This window comes from Corythoichthys intestinalis, chromosome 9 (genome assembly GCF_030265065.1).
Source record: "Corythoichthys intestinalis isolate RoL2023-P3 chromosome 9, ASM3026506v1, whole genome shotgun sequence".
In the NCBI taxonomy this organism is placed as follows: Eukaryota; Metazoa; Chordata; class Actinopteri; order Syngnathiformes; family Syngnathidae; genus Corythoichthys; species Corythoichthys intestinalis.
In genome coordinates, this window is record NC_080403.1 from 9,621,928 (window position 1) to 9,642,663 (window position 20,736).

Genomic DNA, 20,736 nt, shown 5'->3' on the forward strand with positions numbered 1-20,736 from the left:
ACAGTCAAGACCAGTACCAAGATACAACAAATTAAACACGGTTCTGCTGGATTTGTTGTGTTTTGTTAAGGGCTTTGCTGGTACCGAAACCAGTATATGCTTAATTTCTAAGCAGAGAATTATTTTACCTATTTACTGACCTTGATGATAGACACTGTGTCAATGAGAGTGCACAAAAAGTTTGGGAAAATGGTTAAAAAAAAAAAAAAAGCATCTAACAAACATCAAACAATTTTATTCAATTGTAATGTTGATTAATAAACTATCAATATTACCTTTATCATTTTAATGGAGATATTTTGATCCGCTGATTAAAATTTAGGTGATTTCGATGGAATGGATCTGCACTGTCATTTTCTGCACATTAACCAGTTCTCTCATGAGTTTGAAATCTGTCATCTTCATCAGTTTGAGGTCCTGTGACCCAGTGTCATAGCACTCTGTGTCTTGTTAAAGCTTTTGATTATATTTCCAATGCTCTTGAAGAGAAAATACATCAAATCTCGTCTGCTAACTCAGCACGATTCCAAAAACTGTAGCACCTCAAAGTGTTTATTAAATAAATACCGTAAATAAAATCCACTAATTTTTATTGTATTTACAGACCTGCTCATGAAATCTAGCCCCATAAGTATCAAAATTATAGCTGCCAGAGCTGCTGCAAAATTTTTAGTTAAAATTTTTTGCTACATAAGGGGTATTTTTCAATGAATAACCCTAAACCCTGGACTACGTTGCGATTTGACGATTAGTTTCCAGTAAAATGTCTTTGCTGACACTTGCGGAATGACAACCTTGTTAGATAGAAAGTGCTGTTTGAGAGGAAAATTGCTGTCAATTATTCATCCAGCCATTTACAACCACACCTTCTTCACCATCTCATCATCTTCAGGCCCTTCACAGTAATGACTGAGACAATTAGCGTCATAACGTTTATTAATGTCTATGTTGTCTCTTGTGATAGAAGACAAAAGAAAGCTTTGAGGAAGTGAGTGATTGCAAACTAAGCATTAAAACCCGTGGCTTTACATGAGTGCAATAAAAAAAAAAAAAAAATGTCATTTTCGATGTAATGAGGTATAAGACACATACATGCTCAATAACATTGAAACATGATGCAAATATGTAGATATTTACTTTATTATTGTCATATCCATAAATGTGTTTTAAACATGAACTTTCTTTTTCCATTATGGAGCATCTGAACTCAGCTGGAACAGTTGAAATGAAGTGACCAAAAGCTTTTTTCCAGCACATGCACCTGTTTTTTGCTACATTTTGCACAATTTACAGCAATCATCTGAACACCCGTGCCACCAACAAAAAGGGCAACGCTGTTGCAAACTATTATTTTTTGCATGCAAAGAGAAATATTACACGACTGTACATGTGTGGGCTTATTGCACAATGAAGATGAATAAATTATAAATACGGTACATTATCAGTATTCTGATCTTACTTTACTTCAGTTTTAGCTTTATATACTTTATTGTTTTAGTTATTGTCTCATGACAATAACAGTTTGTAACAATATTTTGCTCAAGCAATGTTACTAAATACACACTGAGCAAATTCAAATCTATACCCTTATTTTTTCCTGTCCATCTTAACTGCAGCACATGTCACTTGAGTTTGCCGAGAAAGTCGATGAGGCCTTGGTGAAAGGCTCCGGGTTTGTCCATGTAGCATGCGTGGCGAGCGCCTTCCAATTTAAGCACAGTGTGATGAGGAAGCTGGGCTAGGTTCTTGTGGGACTGGGCGCCCAGATTAGTATCGAGGGACCCGAACACAATGAGAGTTGGAGTCTAAAAAGTACATTATAGCAAGTGTCAAAATCAGAATCCATTCGGTTAGCTTGGCATTCACATTGTATTGATACCCACATTGATGACATATATTAATATAATAAATATTTGTTTCTAACAGAATAATTATGATTGAAGTAGCAGTATGGCCTGGCATTGGCGGGTATACTACTTGTGCTGGGTTTAGACATGTGCCGATTTATGGTTTCAAGGTATGAAAATGTCAAGGTTTCAAAACCGGAAAAATTTTCCGTCATACTGTCCCTAAGGTATTAGCTATTTTTTATGTCCCAAAAATGCAGGGAGAAATCCCTCGCTGGCAGCCACAAGGCTCAACCCTCCCCCACGGGTTGTTGCTCAGTGTCAGTAAGTCAGCTGTGCTACACAAGGGCTGGAGGAGGTGAAATTCCTTAACTTTTTCCCCTATCGAAGAAAAAGAAATCGCTGGTATGGGAATACTTCGGCTACAGAAAAGACAGCCGCGGCTTAGAGGAGGAAAGCCAACCGACATGTAAAACATGTTTGCGGAGGGAGGCTGCCGAGGAGGCAATGCCTCCAATATGATTTCGCATTAATACAAAATTAAATGTTAGTAAACAATGTCATGAACATTTCCCACCAGCTATGAGTTAACTCCAGCGTGTTTAGTGTGTCTAGCGGTGGTAAAACGTGTTTTTTTTTTTCTCTCTGGCAACCGTGTTATGAAAGAGTGTGTGTATAAAGTAAACATGATACGAGTCATACACACGTGCTTTTAATAAAAAATAATTCAATTATTTTTGTTCTGATGGTAATAATGTTGAGCTGTGGCTGTGGGTTTGGGCGCATCTAAAGGACTGCACTTATTTTTTTCATTTCATTTTCATTTTTAATTTTATTTAGAAAATTTCAATTTTTTTTTTTTTTTGTCATTTTAACTTAACATTATACTTATGTTCCAATTTGCTAATATGTTTTGAAAAACAAAAATCTTGTTCAATTGATTTTTTTTTTTTTAAACCCAGACATCTCAAAGCAACAATTTTTAGAATTGTAATTGCAATACCGTGAAACCGTGATATTTTGGCTTAAAGTTATCATACCGTCAAAATCTCATACCGGCACATAACTAGCTGGGTTGTTGGGGCCAAGGTTTGTTAAATCGACACATTTAGGGCTTCCCCATGATTTTGTTTGTGTATGCTGGATGGGATTATCAAGCAGTATGGCCGGCGTTGTTCAATAAATTCTGCGGTAGTTCTGTGGAGGTAGATTTGTGTCTTTATTATTCAATCCAAAAAAAATTGCTTCAATCAAAATATATATTTTCAATCGAAGAAAAAGTCACTTCAATCAAAAAAAATGTGTTTGAATGCAAAAATAAATTTGAAACTGTAGAAAAACATATTTGAAAACTATGAAAACTACTAGTCAAGTTTTTTTGACTGAAACAACATTTTTGATTGAAGTCATGTAATTTTGCATTTGGACCACATTTTGGCTAGGACATTTGTGTCTTTATTATTCAATCAAAAATAAGTTGCTTCAAACAAAAAAATACATATTTTCAAAAGAAAAATCACTTCAATCAAAAAAAACAAAAAAAATTCAATCGTAGAAAAAAACTCCAGCAGAGTCTGATAGCTGGATGGAGCCCTGGTGGCCATTATTCTTGCTTCATACTTTTATGCCATTGGCGTAGTCACCTGCCACTCAAACATGTCGGAAGTAGCGTTGAAGTTGAATCTTTGTGTCAAAATGATTTATTCGAAAAAAGTGCCTTCAAAACTTTTTCCACTTCAAAAAAAGTGCGTTCAAAACTTTTTCCACTTTAAAAGAAAAAAAAAAGTTTAAAACTTTTTGCTTTTCAAAAAAAGTAACACTTTAATAAAAAAAATATATATATATATTTCAAATAAAAAAAATATTTTCCCAAAAAATATTTTTGCAAATTATTTTTTTCTTTGATTACAAATACTTTTCTGATTAAAGCAACTTTTATTGGGATTGAATGATTTATACACAAATGTCCTACCCATATATTGGCTCAAACACAAAAAGGATTCAAAGAAAACAGTTTCAATGAAAAAATGAAGTGTTTAAATGCGAATATCTGAGTCTCAAATATTTTTTCACATTCAAACCTTTTTTTCTACGATTGAATTTTTAAAATTTTTTGATTGAAGTGATTTTTCTTTTGAAAATATTTTTTTTTTTGTTTAAAGCAGCTTATTTTTTGATTGAATAATAGACACAAATGTCCAACCCAAAATGTGGTCCAAACGCAAAATTACATTACTTCAATCAAAAAACGTTTATAGATATGAATAGAATTTGCATTTTCCCCTCACCTGGATATTCTGATACTGTTGTGGAGTGTAACTGCGGGTACCAACGGGTGCTACTGGGACAAAGCCTCGCAGTTGTGCGCTGTTCTTCATGAGGAATGGGATGGAGTAATGCCCGCTCATGGAAGGGCTCACAAGCACTGGGGCCCTCACACCCAATGACTCCATAAACCTGGAAAGCAGGTCCACTCGACTCTGATCCGTCTTCACCGCCTCAGATTCCGGTGACTTGCCATAACCTGAACAAAGGTATTTATTAAGCGACAGATTCCAAACACACAGAATAATATATACATTTTAAAAACTTTTACCCATCTCACAATCACAAAATGTGTAACCACAAGAGGGCACACTGCACATAGCTGAACAGATGACTCGCAACACAAGTGTTATATCACTCCTAGGTTATATTGTAATAACTTTACATTGAATTGGCAAGATTGTTTGAGTTTTGTACTGTTCTAATTAGTGATCTACCATCACAATTAATTTATTCAAACTAAGCATTAGAAATGTATAGGCATGTAAAGAATTAACAATTCCCTATTGACAGAAGTCAGTCTTTTCATTTAAAACATAATATTTTTTTGTATTCGATGAGAAAGAGAAATAACACACAAACACAACCCACAAAAAAAACATCTTTTTTTGTGTGAAATATTGATTACAAATATGTGTATTTCAAGTGATATTTCTTCTCTAATCTTGACTATTGTCAGTGTTGTTGATAACGGTGTTAGAGTATGACAGCGTTTGTAACGGTGTCATTTTTTTTTTTCAGTAGTGAGTATTCTAATTAATTAGTTTTCCCATCTTTGCAACGGTTACCTTCACTGAGGATTCGAAAGGACGCGTTACTACAATTTGGTTAAATGCAACGCGAGTTGTCCGATTTTGTCACAGCTTTCCCGGAGAGCGAAGAGCGGGAGGGGGGAGGAGAGAAGGGGGTGGTGACGGCTTTGCAAACGCAATGATTATTCACTATGTGGCTCGAAGCGTGAGCATAATATTCGCGTTCTTGTTAGCGTTAGCATTTAGCGTGGCAAGCTTCATCTACTCATGGGTAACTCATTTCGCACAGTATTCAAATGTTAAAGGTTGTATACCGTTACACTGTTATATAGATGAAATTTAAACAAAAAAAAAAGTGTGCCCAATGTTTTTTTTTATGATAAAATTATATATATTATATATATTATATAAATTATATATATTTGATGTAAAAGATGTTATAGAATGTATAATGTAATAACGTGTAGAACAAGACAAGTAACATCAGTTACTTTGCTGAGTAACTAATTACTCTTACAATGAGGTAACGGAGTTGCTAACTCAATTACTTTTTGGGAGAAGTAATTTGTAACTGTAACTAATTACTTTTTTAAAGTAAGATTAACAACATTGACTAGTGTATTAATACTTTACCCGGTAGGTCCATGGCTAGGGCCTGGTATCCATTTGTCGCAAGAAGGGCCATGGTACCAAGTTCTTCCCAGGTTTTCGATGTGAAGGCCTGGCCATGCAGAAGCACCACTTGCAACCTGCAATTAGATACAAAGACATTACATCTCAGAAGCACACTCTGATTACGTGAATATGTCTCATTTTAATAATAATAATAATAATATTATTTTTTTTATAGTGCGCTTTTACCGATGCTCAAAGACGCTTTACAGTTGAAACAAAGAAAAGGCGCACACAACGGGAGCAGTACAAAGCAATGGCGAAAAGAATTATAAATTAAAAGCCAGCTTAAAAAGGTGCGTTTTTAACAATTTTTTGAATGTAGGAAGGTCTGGACAGGTGTGGATGGATTTAGGGAGTGAGTTCCAAAGAGAAGGGGCAGCAACGGAGAAGGCTCTGTCCCCCCAAGTTTGGTGTGTTATTTGTCGGGGCAGTGCGAGAAGGTTTCCATTATATGAGTGGAGGTGACGTGGAGGGTTGTGGGGACAGAAAAGGTCTGTGAGGTGAAGAGGGGCTAAGTTATTGAGTGCTTTGTATGTTGTGATAAGAATGATTTTGAACTGTATCTTGTGTGAGATGGGAAGCAAGTGCAGTTTGTGGAGGACGGGGGTAATGTGATTCCTATAGGGGGTACGGGTGAGAAGGCATGCAGCGGAGTTCTGGATATATTGTAGTTTATTGAGGAATTTAGATGGAGAACTGCAAAGAATGCTGTTAGAGTAATCAAGTCTAGAGGTGATGAATGCATGGCTGAGGGTTTCAACAGTAGAGAAGGTGAGGGAGGAGCGAAAACGGGCTATTTTCTTAAGGTGGAAGGCAGTTCAGGTGATGTGGTTGATGTGCTGGTCAAATCTTAGTTTATTGTCGAAAATGATACCTAGGTTGTGGGAGTGTGTTGAGAGAGGGAGGATGCTGTTGTTGATGGTAAGGGAAAATTGACTGTCTTTGATGTGAGCTGCAGGGTCAATGATGATTATGTCCGATTTGTTACTGTTAAGTTGAAGATAGTTTGCTTGCATTCAGGAATTGATTTCACTGAGGCAGTTGTGAAGTGTAGATTTGGTCCTGTGTGAGATGGTATTTGTGGAGATGTAGATTTAGATGTCGTCGGCATAGCAGTGAAATTGCTGTCCAAATTTACAGATGATCTGACCAAGGGGGAGGAGGTAAAGAATAAAGAGGAAGGGGCCAAGAACTGAAGTTAGGGGGACACCTTTGAAAGGGAAACAGCAGGGGACGTGCAGTTGTTAATGCTGATGAATTATTGTCGGTCGGTGAGGTACGAGCGGAACCAGGAAAGTGGAGTGCCAATGACCTGTAGAGATTCTAGTCGGGAGAGCAGGATGGTGTGGTGAGAGTTGAAGCTTTAATTGAGAGGTAGCTAAATACTATGGATGTTGCTGCTCAACTATGCGAGTATGAACTCACCTGGGGAGAATCTGGCGTCCAGCTCTGTCAATTGGTAAAGCTTCTCGGAAAAAGAGCGGTGGGTCCCCGGGCAGCTGTCCTGTGCGAACTGAAACATTGACATTGGGAAGCGGAGGTGGGGAAGTGGCCAAAAGTCTTTGTACGTTGAGGGATGGTTCCATGCTGCCTTGACGTATGGCCGGAAGTAGCAAGTAAAGTAGTAAGGTGGCCAACAACACCATGCCCAGGACCACCAAACGGTTACGCAGGAAATTCATTTCTTAAAGGAGTACGGCCTGGAAAAATCAGGGAGAATTGCACATCAATAGATCAATCCAAATGTATGTAATCTGTAAGAACAGCAAAACATTTTGATGTCATTCATAAATATTTAGGAGAATGCCAACCCTCTCTCCCACAGCAAATGCTTTATGAGAATGGTGCACTGCAGAATGTGGTTAACACAATAGATAATTCATGAGGGACACTTGACCACTCTTCAATGCAGTGTATGTATCAAGAAATTCCGCCTTTACAAAGACAGTAATACACTGATGGTGTCATCCATGGTGGTTTTAGTTTGCAGTGGTGTAACACACCATCAGCACGAGTAACCTCATGTTGTTAAATAAAGCAAACACAATTTAGGCAAGCCCCAAGTATGACGCACCACCACCACTACACCATTGCAAATTACTACCATTATACTATTGTCAAATTAAAACCTCTAGACATTTCAACGTTTTGTGAAATAATTGATTGATATTAGCCAGCCATGCTACATAATGAAGAATTCCAAGAATCTGAATAACATATCGAAACAGAGAAGACACCGTTGGACATTCTCACATACGAAAAAACGCCGTGGTCTTCTTTATCGTCATGTCTCCTGATCCTAGCTACTCGGGTTATTGTAAGCCGTTTATAAAATAAGCTTGACATTGATTACCTTAGTATTCTATGCAAGAACGAGGGAGGAAAAACAGTGCAGCTCGCAGACACTCGACATGCACCTTGTGATGTTGGAAACTACGTCTTGCACAGTAAATAAAGTTTTGTATGTACGATAAATGCATTTGTTATTGCTTCTTTCTTGTACGAACGACGGCAAATGTAAATTAGCTGTGGAATACGCGTCATGTTAAAATGCTGGTCCGTTACACGGTTGCTAGACGGACGAAATTACGCGGTGCACACAACAAACCGCATAGTGAGGAACGTCATTTCCGGAATATATACTGCCTAATATCAATGTATTATACTGTATTAAAAATGTATTTTGTGTACTTGTGCATTACCAATAATGTTTCGCTTTGTGTAGAAAATGTTTTTAAAAAATAAAATTAAATTAAAAAAAAAAAGCTAAATGCTTCCATAATCACTATGCTTTTGAACTGAAATCCTAAATGAATCACAGAACAAAGTAAAACTTACATTCAAATGCGTTTTAATGTTTATTTTAAAAAAGTACCTGATGATATGAGAAAATTAAAGATACTGAATTAAAACATATAATCAAAACTTTTGCTGGTTTGGCATCGAACTGGAAAATCAGTTTTCTAAGTACAATTACTGTTGCAAACACCCCTCAAAACAAAGTCATTACCAAATGAAAAACATTACAATGCACGTTACACATTGTACGTAGCAGCCTCTTTCTCAATACAAAACGTGTTAAAAGTGCAGAATTACATCATGTTTGTGGCATTGTAAACATTGTTGCAAAATTACATGTATACAGTATTTCTTTTACCCAAACAAATTTAAGAGACTAACACACTTTTGCCCATTGGCATTGAGAATACAGAACTCTACAGAATTTATAAATGGTCCAGCTAGCTCCAGCTACTAAATAAAAGTACTGAATATAGTATGATGATGAAGCTTCAGTAGTCGCTGTCATCACATTTGTATTAGCAAGAACTCAGACAGGAAACATGGACTTGAGCCCAAATTATATCTGTACTGAATTTAGTTAATAACAGGGTTTTCAACGAGATTCTAATCTTTTTTTTTTTTTTTTTTTTTTTAAAGCAAGACTTGAGGTTGCAAGACTGGAATCTAAATTATCATGGCTTTACATTAAAGGCTATACCAATATAAATCATCAATAGGCTTCATGGATTCTACATTTCCTCACCACGTCCAAATATTTTACCCATAAAAAACTCAAAGGCATATGAACTCTGACAAGACACTATGCACAAATGGGTTTCGAATAATACTGCAATAAAAAAAAAAAACAAAAAAAAAAACATGAAACTCTTTACTACAAACTCACTTCTCAGTCATAACAGTTCGGGGAGAGCCAAATTGTTTGGAATTATTAATGATCAAAAGCACATATGTTTTAAACCCATGTCATGATCAAGCTATATTTAAAGCTGCATTTTGTGCATGTTATAAGTTAAAAAATAAAAAATCTCAAGCCATGACAATCACCAGAGGACTACGTAACAGTACTCAAGCAGCTCTTCTAAAATCTTGCTGTATCTTTGCGAATTTAATCGCCAACATATTGTGTCGACCGGCGACATTCCCGACTGGAGCACAGAAAATGACGGTCAACAAATGACCCATTTACTCAGGAACAGGCCATGTGCATCCCTTTGTCCTCCGTTTGTGAAAGGCAACTTTTTGCATTTTAGTAGAATAAAATATTCACACACTATTTCAACTTGTCCCAGCTTTATCAATCTTTTTCAAAACAAGCTGTCCCTCAAAATCGAGAAAAACAACCTAAAGTCTCTGGGTGGATAAATTGGGTATAGGAATAATTTAAATCATTTTTTCTAAGTGACAGCTGGTTGTAATCCAGAATTCCAGTTTATAGGAGCACAGGAAGCTACGTACTGCAGTTAAAAAAAAAATATAATAATAATTCTCAGAAATGTTGGCTGTGGCAGGAAAATAAGTGAGCAAAGGGGGTTTGCCACTACCAGTCAAAACTTTGGGGTCCGTCAACTGGACAATCTTTTGCTTTCCATGGAAACTCAGGAAACAAAATGAATAGAGAATATTGTCAAGACACTGACAAGGGTTTTGCTTTCGGCTTAGAATGCTATATTTGCAGCAATTACAGCATTGTAGACTATTGGCATTCTAGCTGTGCATTTGTTGAGGAAATCTGGAAAAATTTCACCCCAGGCTTCCAGAAGCTTCTACCCTATCCATAAACTGGAAATTTTTTGCTTGCTATACGGTCAAGCTGCTGTGACAACACATCAATGGAGTTGAGATGCGTTGATTGTTATTTAAAATAAAAATACTTTCTAGCATTGTCAATGTCTTGATTGCATTTTCCATTTATCTTGCAACTCATTTGATAAATAAAAGACGTCTGGGAGACCCCAAACTTTTGGTCGGTGGTCCGTACAAAAGTGAAAATGCAGATCTGTTTATGTACAATTAAATAATTTTTAAAAGTATAACACTAATATATATAATACTGTAAAAAATGTATCATTTGTAATAGTTTAGCACCTTGTAGAATGATGAAATGTTTGGAATCTATATAAAGTGATTGAGAAATAGATGTATGAACAGGAATAAAACTTGAAAAAAATGTTCTCAGTATGAAGGAAGAAAACCTCAAAAGAACAAGTCTAACAAACACACTGTGGTCAAGCATGCATGTACTTTAGGTTCATTTGGAGGTCAAGGACAGTATGGAGCATTTGGCCTGAGATGAACGTATGGAATTTGAGCAATTTACAGCAGTTGCCAAACTAAAGAGTGCTGAATACTGTCCGCAAATTGAAAGTTTTTCGTGATGCCTAAACTCACACTCGCACAACTGACAGGCGGATGCTGGAGGGGTGAATGAAAATAAAGACCATGTTTGGGAAAATCTGACAACTCTTGAGATGTGAGCAACAGATGATTCTGAACTATTATTGTTGAGCATTCATTTGAAGAACTAAATCTAAGGTTGCTTCATATCGTTACTGCAGCAGAATGAGGAATCCCAGTGGAAGTAAGAGGCTAAGTAGCCATGATGCGAAAGCAGAATGGGCTATACCATGCCCATGAGCTCTAAGAGCGCAAGCCTCCCCTTGGTAGCCAGTGTAGCACTGGCACTGAAAGTGTTGACGGAAAAGAGTCAGCTCGGGTTCGCCAGGCTTGCCGCGCACTTTCAGGCGGCCGTCCTGCCTGCTGATGCTGTGTGTGGACGCGCTGAGATGCAAGTATGTGTTGCTGTCCGGCTGACTGCGCAGGCAGCGGCCGTGCAGGTTGCACCGCGCCCGACTGCACTCCTCTGCCGCTGTGGACACGTTGAGCAGGTAGCGGCCCAGTGTTCCACTGAGATAGTCTTTCAGGGCCAAACAGCTGCTGTCACTCGAGTAGGAAGAGTCCCCCCAGAAGATGACTCCTGCCACTCCCAGTGCTACACTCTCACCAATGGTGGACACCAGATCCATCTGTGAAGCACAGCCACACACAGGTCAGACATTAGCTAGTTAAAACTATGAACATGGGAATTGGTCTAGTAGAACACAGTGCAAACCCAGTGGAAAGTCAGATTTTTAATGCCCTTAAAGCACTGAAAACAAACTTACAACTGAAAAAGATTGTGTATTAAAAAAGTGATTACACCCCTCGCATTTCTGCAGATATTTAAGTATATCTTTCATGGGACAACACTGACAAAATGACACTTTGACACAATGAAGAGTAGTCTGTGTGCAGCTTATACAGTTTAATAGAGATTATTTTCCCCTCAAAATAACTCTAAATATAGCCATTAATATCTAAACCCCTGGCAACAAAAGTGAGTACACCCCATAGAAACTACGTACATCCCTAAATGTCCAAAAATGAGCACTGCTAGTCTTTTTCTCTCCAAAATGTCATGTGACTCGTTACAGGAGTGCTGTCAGCATTGCTGCAGAGATTAAAGAGGCGGGGGGTCAGCCTGTTAGTGCTCAGACCATACGCCGCACTCTACATCAAATTAGTGCACATGGCTGTCACCCCAGGAGGAAGCCTCTTCTGAAGATGGTACACAAGAAAGCCCGCCCGTCTCATCAGATCATAGGACATGGTTCCAGTAATCCATGTGCTTTGTTGACATGTCTTCAGCAAACTGTTTGCGAGCTTTCTTGCATCTTCAGATGAAGCTTCCTCCTTGGCGACCAAATTGTTGTAGAGTGCGGCGTATGGTCTGAGCACTCTGCATCTCTGCAGCACTGCTGACAGTACTCCTGTAACGAGTCACATGACATTGTGGAGGGAAAATGACAAACAGTACTCGTTTTTGGACATTTAGGGATGTATGTAGTTTCTATGGGGTGTACTCACTTTTGTTGCCAGGGGTTTGGATATTGATAGCTATATTCTGAGTTATTTTGAGGGGAAAATAAATTAACTATTACATAAGCTGCACACAGACTACTTTTCATTTTGTCAGTGTTGTCCCATGAAAAGACATACTTAAATATCTGCAGAAATGCGAGGAGTGTACTCACTTTTGTGATACACTATATGTACTGTACATAAATTTTCTATAGGGCTTGTCAATCACAGGACACATGCGAGTTGTATTGAAAATGCCACAAACTATATTTTAAATCATGACTAAAAGTTTTATAAGTTATCCTGTTCAAGTCAGCTTCAAAACATGTCATGGATTGTACAAGAACTAGAAATTATCTGAAGAGTTCGCAGCATTCGGTGGTAATGTTTACAGTAATCAATGTGATTTTATAATGAAACAATCTTAACAGGTCAAGTTACATACAGTGGTACTTCGACATACGAATTTAATTCGTTCCAGGACCTTGTTTTTAAGTCCAAGTGGTCGTATATTGAGCGGGATTTTCCCATAAGAATACATTATATTTCAATGAATTCATTCCACAGCCCCAAAACCTACACTAAACCCTAATAAATACTGCTGGAACAATCACAAATAGCAATTACACATAGCAAAACAAGCATATTATAAATACAAATTGGAATAATAATATAAAAAATAATACCAATAATGTTAATGTAACAAATCGGTTTCTAATGCGGCGGTCATGTTTTTCATGCAGTTTCTGAATGCACCGCGTGACTGATGACAGGCAGAGAGGTGCGGTAGTTTTTACTTTTTTATATGTTGTTGGTGTCAGCTACAGCAGACAGTAGCCAAGTTGTTTTCCACAAGTTCTGAAATAAATGATTAAAAACCTGACGAAGTTGATGATTTTTTGGCTATGTTACCACAATAATAATTGTCACCTTAACTTATAAAGACTGGCGAACGGAGGTCGGAGAAGGACCGTCGAGATCGTAGACATTCTACGGCCGGATTGTCGAGGCAGTTCATGGACGTGCTCACCACGCTCATATTTTTCTATCATTTCAATCTTAATTTCGATGGTAAGCGTCACCTTTTTCCAATACTGCACTAACCTTCTTGGGACCCATCTTAATTTCAATGGTAAGCGTCACCTTTTTCCAATACTGCACTAACCTTCTTGGGACCCATATTGATTTCTCTTACAAGAAAATCCGCCGTGCGTCCGTCTTGCGGGAAAACAATGAAATTGCGACGCTGACATAAATTATCTCGCTTTTTCTGGGAGTGTTGCAGAGGATAAAACATATATATTTTTGTTTCTTTTGGTAATGCCATTGTATTTCTGGATTACTTTGTTAGTTTTTAGCCCTTCTTAAAAAAAAAATTAAAAAACCCGAACCTTTTCACGCGATCCTGATCCTCTGAAAAATACCCCGGTCATCACAATTTCCGAACACATGATCTGATCGTGGACATCCGTATTATTTTACTATGTCTGCCCAGTACTTTTTGTGACATATGGGGGCCGTTTACATGGTGACGCTCCAACAAAAACAGAGCACGACCCATTTCATGATTACATTTACATGGTTCCATCTTGGTTCCGTCTCTGTTCGAAAGATGTCGCAATTCTGTGTGAAGATGATGTAGTATTCATGCCCGCCCCTAGAGGGCAGTGCGGTTTTACAAGGCAACAGCCAATGATGCACTTCCTTGACAACTACCTCCTCAGCCCGGAAGACAACTTATCTGCCCACTCAAAGCAAGCGTCCACACGTTTTTTTCTTTTGCTTCAAAAGGCACAAAAACGCGAACATAAAATAAATTCAAATTAAAAATATTATACAGTAAATTAAAGCCAACGTTCCGCTGTTTTGAATGTTTAGTAGCAGTGACTGCGCATGCCCAGAGTGACGTGTCCAAGTGCTGACATTATTGGAGCAAGTGTTCCATTCATATGGTTGCGGATCAAGTCCTGCAATCAAATTGTTCTGATTTTGAGTCCAGAATCTTAAATTTTGTGTCTTCACCTACCGTTTTTGCCGTCACCGTATCAAGGCGAGGCCATTCCTCAACACATTCATTGCGTCTTGGCGTTGTAGCGTCACCGTGTAAATGGCCCTTTATTTTAGTCATTTGTCATGGGATTTTTCTAATGTAAAACATGGACATTTCCAAACACTGGTAAATATTTGTTAACTCCTTTTCGTATTTGTATTGTACAAGAGTGTTCAAATGTTTTATTGTCAGTACTCTTGACAGTTTACTAAGGCTTTATGACTGTGCACACCTGAGTGACATGTGAGCCCAACCTTTAGTACTTTAGACTGTGATGCATCGTAGCCCAACTCACCTCAGTGAGTCGTTCCAGTTCCATCTCATTGATGTACGTAGGTTGAGTGTAGACGAAAACTGGCCGAGCTGATCCATTCCCAACAGATGCCAGGCGCATGGCCTCCTTTACCCTGTTGCGCACGAAGAGGCGGCCATAATGTGTGGAGCGCAGCACAGATCCCATGTATATGGAGGGGAAAAGTGCAGTGCACTCCATCCACAGCCAATTAAGCTGGTCGTTACGGTACACCTCCAGCGTGGGACAGCGACCTGTGTAGTTCTTCAGGCCGTTTCTGTAGTCATGGTTGTAACAATCTGGAAACAAGTAAAAGCCCCATAGTTGATTGGGCCTCAAACTTTTTGCAAGTTTCAGTGTCTCCAGCATAAATTTACGTGCAGAGAGCTCAAACTCCTGCTGGGCCACTTTTGCAGCTTGGTCTTGGCTCCATGTTGGGTTCTTTTTGAGAACCATCTCTTTGGATTTTCTTCGATAGATGTCTTTGGAATCCCAGTTCCTGATCCACAGCGGGCGCCATTCTTCCCAGTCAATAACAGCCAAACCTTTGGCCGCTGGCTCCCGGATGTATTTCTGTACGCCTTCTGGCATTTTCTCATAGTGTTCAGCGAGGCTGGCAAGCTGTGGAAGGCCTCCATTTACCGCAATGCCATCTCGCTTGTAATAAGGGTAGAGGCCAAGGCGCTCCTTGTAGAATATGGTCAAGTTTTGTCGGACAAAGCCCTCATTAGGCGAAGCCACGATATCAAACTGGTCCAAGGGTAAAGTGACCCCGTGCCTTGGGGCACAGTCCTGCGTGGGGGCATTCCAAACCAGGAGGACTGGTGTCTGGGAATATAAAGGCCATCTTGTTTGCTTTAGTTGTGTGACACACGAACCCATCCATATTGGTATTACGGTCAGGATCAAGCAGCGCAGCCAGACAGCATCCATGGCCAACACTCACCTTTTCTCCTGTGACTCTGCCAAAACGATATTTCAATTATCAACAGCACTTTTTGTCCAGAGCTAAATAAACAATATAGTGGACCCCTACATTATCGTAGTTCACTATTTGCAAAATCACTTTATTACCAATTTAGTTCATGGTTTTTGCACTGTTTAAAAAGTAAAATTTAATTCTTAAGGGAGCCACGGATATATAAAAAGATAAAAGTTAAAACATTATTATGAGTTAAAATAATTTAATATTGAAACCCCTCGATGTTTTTGTTTTTATACAATTTGTAAAATTTGTTTAACTAGTAGGTCGCCATTGTTGTTGACGTCGCAGGGCGGTGACGTCACATGGTTACGCTGCCAACCTTCCAGAGTACGACTCTAGCGACATAAACATGTCATCTGTTCAACCCTTTCAATTTGAACTCGAGAAGAATATTAATGAACATGACAGCACTGTCGATATTTCACAAAACGAGCAGCAAAAGCAAAATGAACAGGGAAGACTGGATGAGACGAGACTAGGGGAAAAAAATGGTGGTCTGCCAAAATGTGCTACACCGGCGAAATTTCCAACAAGAGGTGAATTTGACACCCAAAGCACTACAGTGCGCTTTCAGCTTGTTTTGTTTAGATGCATAAAGACAGAACAACCTAAAGATGCCTTAGGATAACACTTACAGTAAACGTAGTAATATCAAATAAGGGTGGTTTAAATATGCTAAGTGACTAAGGTGGTCAACAGATCAACAATCTGCTTTAAAACTACCACAAGAAAACACAATGCTTAAAAGTATTAGAGGGGAACATATTCAAAAAGTATTTTGAGGCAATGAAAAGGTAATAAAAGACTCAATACAAATAGTAAGTACTCGCCGCTTTTAACCAACGAGGGCATGTGTTGGTGGTCACGCCGCATATAAGGAATTGCAGTAACCCGGTAGTATTAGTCGAGTGACAGTAATCTACGTCATCACCACGACCGTCCATTGCGCGCTTAAAACATGGTGCCCTCAGTACGTCAAAAAATGTACTAAATATTACAGATTTTTAAATCAACGGCAATATTTTATGTGTTTCCAATAACATAATTTAGTAAAAGAGAACAATTGTGGCTTATTAGAGCCTACAAGTCTTAAGTCAAAGGTTCCCTTTAAGACATTTTTAAGACCTTAAAAATATAATTTAATGCCAAAACATGACGCAACAATTTCTGATAAAATAGAAAATATAATTTTATTTCACTGTAACTGGTCTTTTTCCTCCTTTCATGTGCAACTCGACAGCTTTGACTCCCATTGTCCCTACTGAAAGTCTTTTTGCAGACTTTGCACTAGGGGTGGGAACCTCTGTGTACCTCATGATACAATACAATTTGCAATACAAGGCTCACGATAACAATCTCACGATATGGCAATACAACAATTATCAGGAAATCATTCTACTACCATTCGACTAATAAACTGAAAAACAAGCTATTTTTATCATTCTGCTGTGAACTGGAATGAGTTTATTACTTGTAGTAGTATGGCAGGGAATCATTCGCTGCCGCCCCTCCCACATCAAACAGGTTGGATGTCTATGGCTGTCAGTGGCAGCCCATGCCTGGCAACGCGTTGATTTTGGGGCATTTGACATCATTTCCTGTTGATTTTTTGTTACTTCCTGTTTATTTAGGGGGATTTCCTGTTCATTTTGGATTCATTTATGGATTTCTTCCTGTTGATTTTGGCTTACTAAAAACGACGCGACTCCAAATGTCCCCAAATGAATAGACAGTGAGTCGGAATCAACAGGAAGTCACCTGTAAATGCCCTAAAATGAACAGAACGTGACCTGTAAATGCCCACAAAATACTGGCTGTGAATCCTCCCATTTCAGTGCCATTGACGGCGCTAGACGTCCAATCCAGTCAAAATGAATTGGATGTCTAGCGCCCTCAATGACAGCTAGTGAGCTAACACTATTCAAATGGAAGATTTTGGTCACAACCCTAGAATTAAACGCGTCATTTTGAAATGTAATCCCTACTGCAATTTTCCAATAAATTTGAGACATTTTAAGACCTTGATATACGGATCTAATTTTAAGACTTTTTAAGGACCTGCAGGAACCCTGTAAGTTTTTGTATGGGAAACTTTTTTGGTTCTAATGAATATATTTTTCTCCTCTATTGTTGTAAAATACTGGACGATATGTTTATAAGGGCTTCAAAGGCAACTAACCTCTTCACAGGTGTTCTGGACATAGTGAAATTATGGTTAAATCATTTTTAAAGGCATTTTTAAAAATACTTTTAAAGGATCATTTTCTTCTCCTCACGTAGTTTGGTAAATTGTGGCCGGGCTCCGTTCTCATTTCCCGCAAATACCGGGGGTTCACTGTAATATATTAAAAGAGATGCTCTGACAAGTATTTAAAATTGTTGACTTTTTTTTTAATACTATGAAGCAGTTCAATTTAATTAATTCAATTTATTGGCCTGTAAAGAAAAAAAATAATGTGTCCAAATTAAAATAACGTGTCATAATTTCACAGATGTACCAATGTTAATCATTAGAGTAGCCTCTAGACGACACGTTTAGTAGCGGCCCGTCGTTTGACACTTGGATTTAAGACTCTTAAAAAAATAACATTCAAAGAACATCTCTCTACCAAATATGGATTTATTTGACAGTTACGTTACTTGTGACTGAATTGACCATCGACACAATGAGTTTCAAGCTCTGTCTTACAAATGTGCTGAGTTGGCTCAACATATAATGGTAACGTCCTCTTTTCTTGACAGACCTTATCAAGTTCCTTCTACTCACCGACTGATAAATTTCTTTTCCACGGACAAGCCATGTGAAATACAGTCCTCATAATTACTTAGTGCATGCTGGTCATTAAAATAAAAGTCACACTTTGGACTCAGACACCCGCAGCAGGAATGAAGGGGATGACTGTTGATATCACATATAAAGCCTAGACATTATGTCCGCGCTGTAAACCAATGGAAATGGTGTCGTCACTTGTCTGCCATTTTGCGTCGGGGCTAACAGCGTGTTTCAAAAATAACGTGCCAGAATTAGCACGCATTCAAACACTAAAACATTAGAAAGCCCCAGCTTGAACACATATATTGTACCTACACTTCAACATTTTTTATTTCGTTTTTTTTTTTTTTTTTTAACATCATCAATATTTACTGGGAAATGTATAACAGCTACAAAACAACCAGATAGAATGCAATATCTTGAGCTGTGAATTTATTTCATACATAAAAATCATAACATTTAATCAGGAGGAAGAAAACTTCCATCCGACGGAAAAAGGCCGCCACTCATTTACGCTGCCAAACCAACTCAGCCTTAAACCATCTAGCGTTATATATATGCTATCTATTGAAACGACCGCGTTGCTCATTTTGTTTGAAATGACAGGGTTTCCAAGTTGATAATATAAAACATAACGGTCCTTTCCTCTGCATGTTACACGCTAACACTTTTTTGTTAACATACTTTATATAATTTACGTTGTACAATGCATTTCATACTCAGGTAAATAATATTTGACCAATTATTGATTCAGCGTTTCTCCAAGACTCCCCTACAAATTCAATGGTTTTCCCCCCAAATTGATGGTGTTCACTGAAAGAACTTCCGGTCACGGAAAAAAAAATACAAAAACAGCTGTTCAACCGTTCCTACACTGAACAGCTGCTTTGGTATTTTATTTTTATGCTTACTGGTCATTTGTGTTTAAACGTGATCGTATTTCAGTCGAATAAAATGGAAAATACTAAACTTCATATAGGTGTACTATATAGTAAACAACAGTACTTTTATATAGCAAACTAAATACTCTAAGAACATTTACCCAGCCTCAAATATCCCAAAGTGCTTAACATAAAACAGTTGACTTATAGTTGTTTAAAAATATTTACTTCATTTACTGATTATGTTAAAAAAAAAAATCAATAATTTCTCACATCTCCTATCTTTCCACCTCTTTTATGCGATATCAAAATGTCCCTTGCCTTCTATTTGTAAGAGTATACAAGCATTCACCTTTCGTGCCTAATGAGATGCATATTTTTAAAAGCACCAAAGCAGATTTTTTCATAGTAAATACAAAACTAATTTCACCCACAAAAATAAATAAATAAATAAATAAATAAATAAATAATCTTAAATGCTTACCTCCCAGTCAGGAAAAAAATGCAATACACTTGTGCAATCCTTGGAGCAGTTCTTCTAGTCACCTTAGTCTTCGCCACTAAAGGGTTGAATTGATTATGAGTTGTAACATGCACTCAACCCATTTAAATATCCAGAAGACTCCACCTCTGTTTGACTTTGTAAAGATGAATCAGAAAGAAACATAGCATCACAAAGGGACTTGAAAGTTGAGTGCCTACAATATTATTCAATAAGTCTGGTGAGTTGGGTATCACCTGCTTTGGAATTTTGATTTTCAAAATATTATATTAATCATCAAGCCTTTCAAATATTTTGAATCTTACCAAAAGAGATGAGCCAAGCTTTAATGTCGACTATGATTACTGGACAGTTTGTGGGGTAAATCTGCTTGTAATAATTTGTTATTTCCGCTTATGTAGACAAATGCATGCGGGAAAAGTTCATTATCAGCCATTTTGAAACTGCAATAAAATTGGGCTAGATTTCAGTAGAGCCTATATTTATCTCTTTATCCTTTAAAGTTACCAATATTGAATAGCTTTACAGGAAACATTTTTTCCCATGGAAAAAAAGACATTAAGGACCTTCACTGATCTGTTCCTCTCCTTCAGCACGTACTCAACCCTGTCCTCAAGAAAATTGTTTGCCCTTGCAATTTCCTTTGCAGGTGGATCAGATTTTAATCACCAGTGGAGGTTGAGAACATAGGATTTGGTTTTAGTTCAATTTTTTTGTTGTTTATGTTAGATTACTGTCAAATAGCTCATTTAAGCCACTTGTAAAGCTGTTATTTTGCCATGGCAGGTTAACCACAGAATCATGAAGACAGTGATAGAGCGGAATTAAAGTTAACTTTGCTGAAGAACATAAATATTAAATACTTTCTCAATTAATGGCAGGGATTCAAATGTTACGTGTTCTCCATCTAATCTGGGTGGGCTGCAAATTATGAACAAATATTTAAGAATATAGG

General features: G+C 37.8%; 2 protein-coding genes across 6 annotated transcripts; both read right to left on the reverse strand.

Annotated features, from left to right (window-relative positions):
* Positions 1–545: 545 nt before the first annotated feature.
* On the reverse strand, positions 546–8,187 carry abhd14a (abhydrolase domain containing 14A). 2 transcript variants are annotated; one of them, XM_057846121.1, is made up of 5 exons: positions 7,857–7,957; positions 7,025–7,299; positions 5,558–5,673; positions 4,136–4,371; positions 546–1,805 (listed from the first exon to the last, which is right to left on the reverse strand). In XM_057846121.1, exons 2-5 carry the CDS (start codon positions 7,279–7,281, stop codon positions 1,623–1,625), a joined length of 792 nt encoding a protein of 263 aa, XP_057702104.1. In that variant the 5' UTR covers positions 7,282–7,299; positions 7,857–7,957; the 3' UTR covers positions 546–1,622. The 2 variants fall into 2 exon arrangements, with proteins under 2 accessions (XP_057702104.1, XP_057702103.1); XM_057846120.1 differs by having other exon boundaries at positions 549–1,805; positions 7,953–8,187.
* A 255-nt stretch (positions 8,188–8,442) lies between these two features.
* hyal2b (hyaluronidase 2b) lies at positions 8,443–20,420 on the reverse strand. 4 transcript variants are annotated; one of them, XM_057846633.1, is made up of 4 exons: positions 20,348–20,420; positions 19,764–19,839; positions 14,644–15,602; positions 8,443–11,424 (listed from the first exon to the last, which is right to left on the reverse strand). In XM_057846633.1, exons 3-4 carry the CDS (start codon positions 15,571–15,573, stop codon positions 10,948–10,950), a joined length of 1,407 nt encoding a protein of 468 aa, XP_057702616.1. In that variant the 5' UTR covers positions 15,574–15,602; positions 19,764–19,839; positions 20,348–20,420; the 3' UTR covers positions 8,443–10,947. The 4 variants fall into 4 exon arrangements, with proteins under 4 accessions (XP_057702616.1, XP_057702617.1, XP_057702618.1 ...); XM_057846634.1 differs by lacking the exon at positions 20,348–20,420 and adding an exon at positions 20,087–20,325 and having other exon boundaries at positions 19,764–19,917; XM_057846635.1 differs by lacking the exon at positions 20,348–20,420 and adding an exon at positions 20,087–20,105.
* Positions 20,421–20,736: the final 316 nt, after the last annotated feature.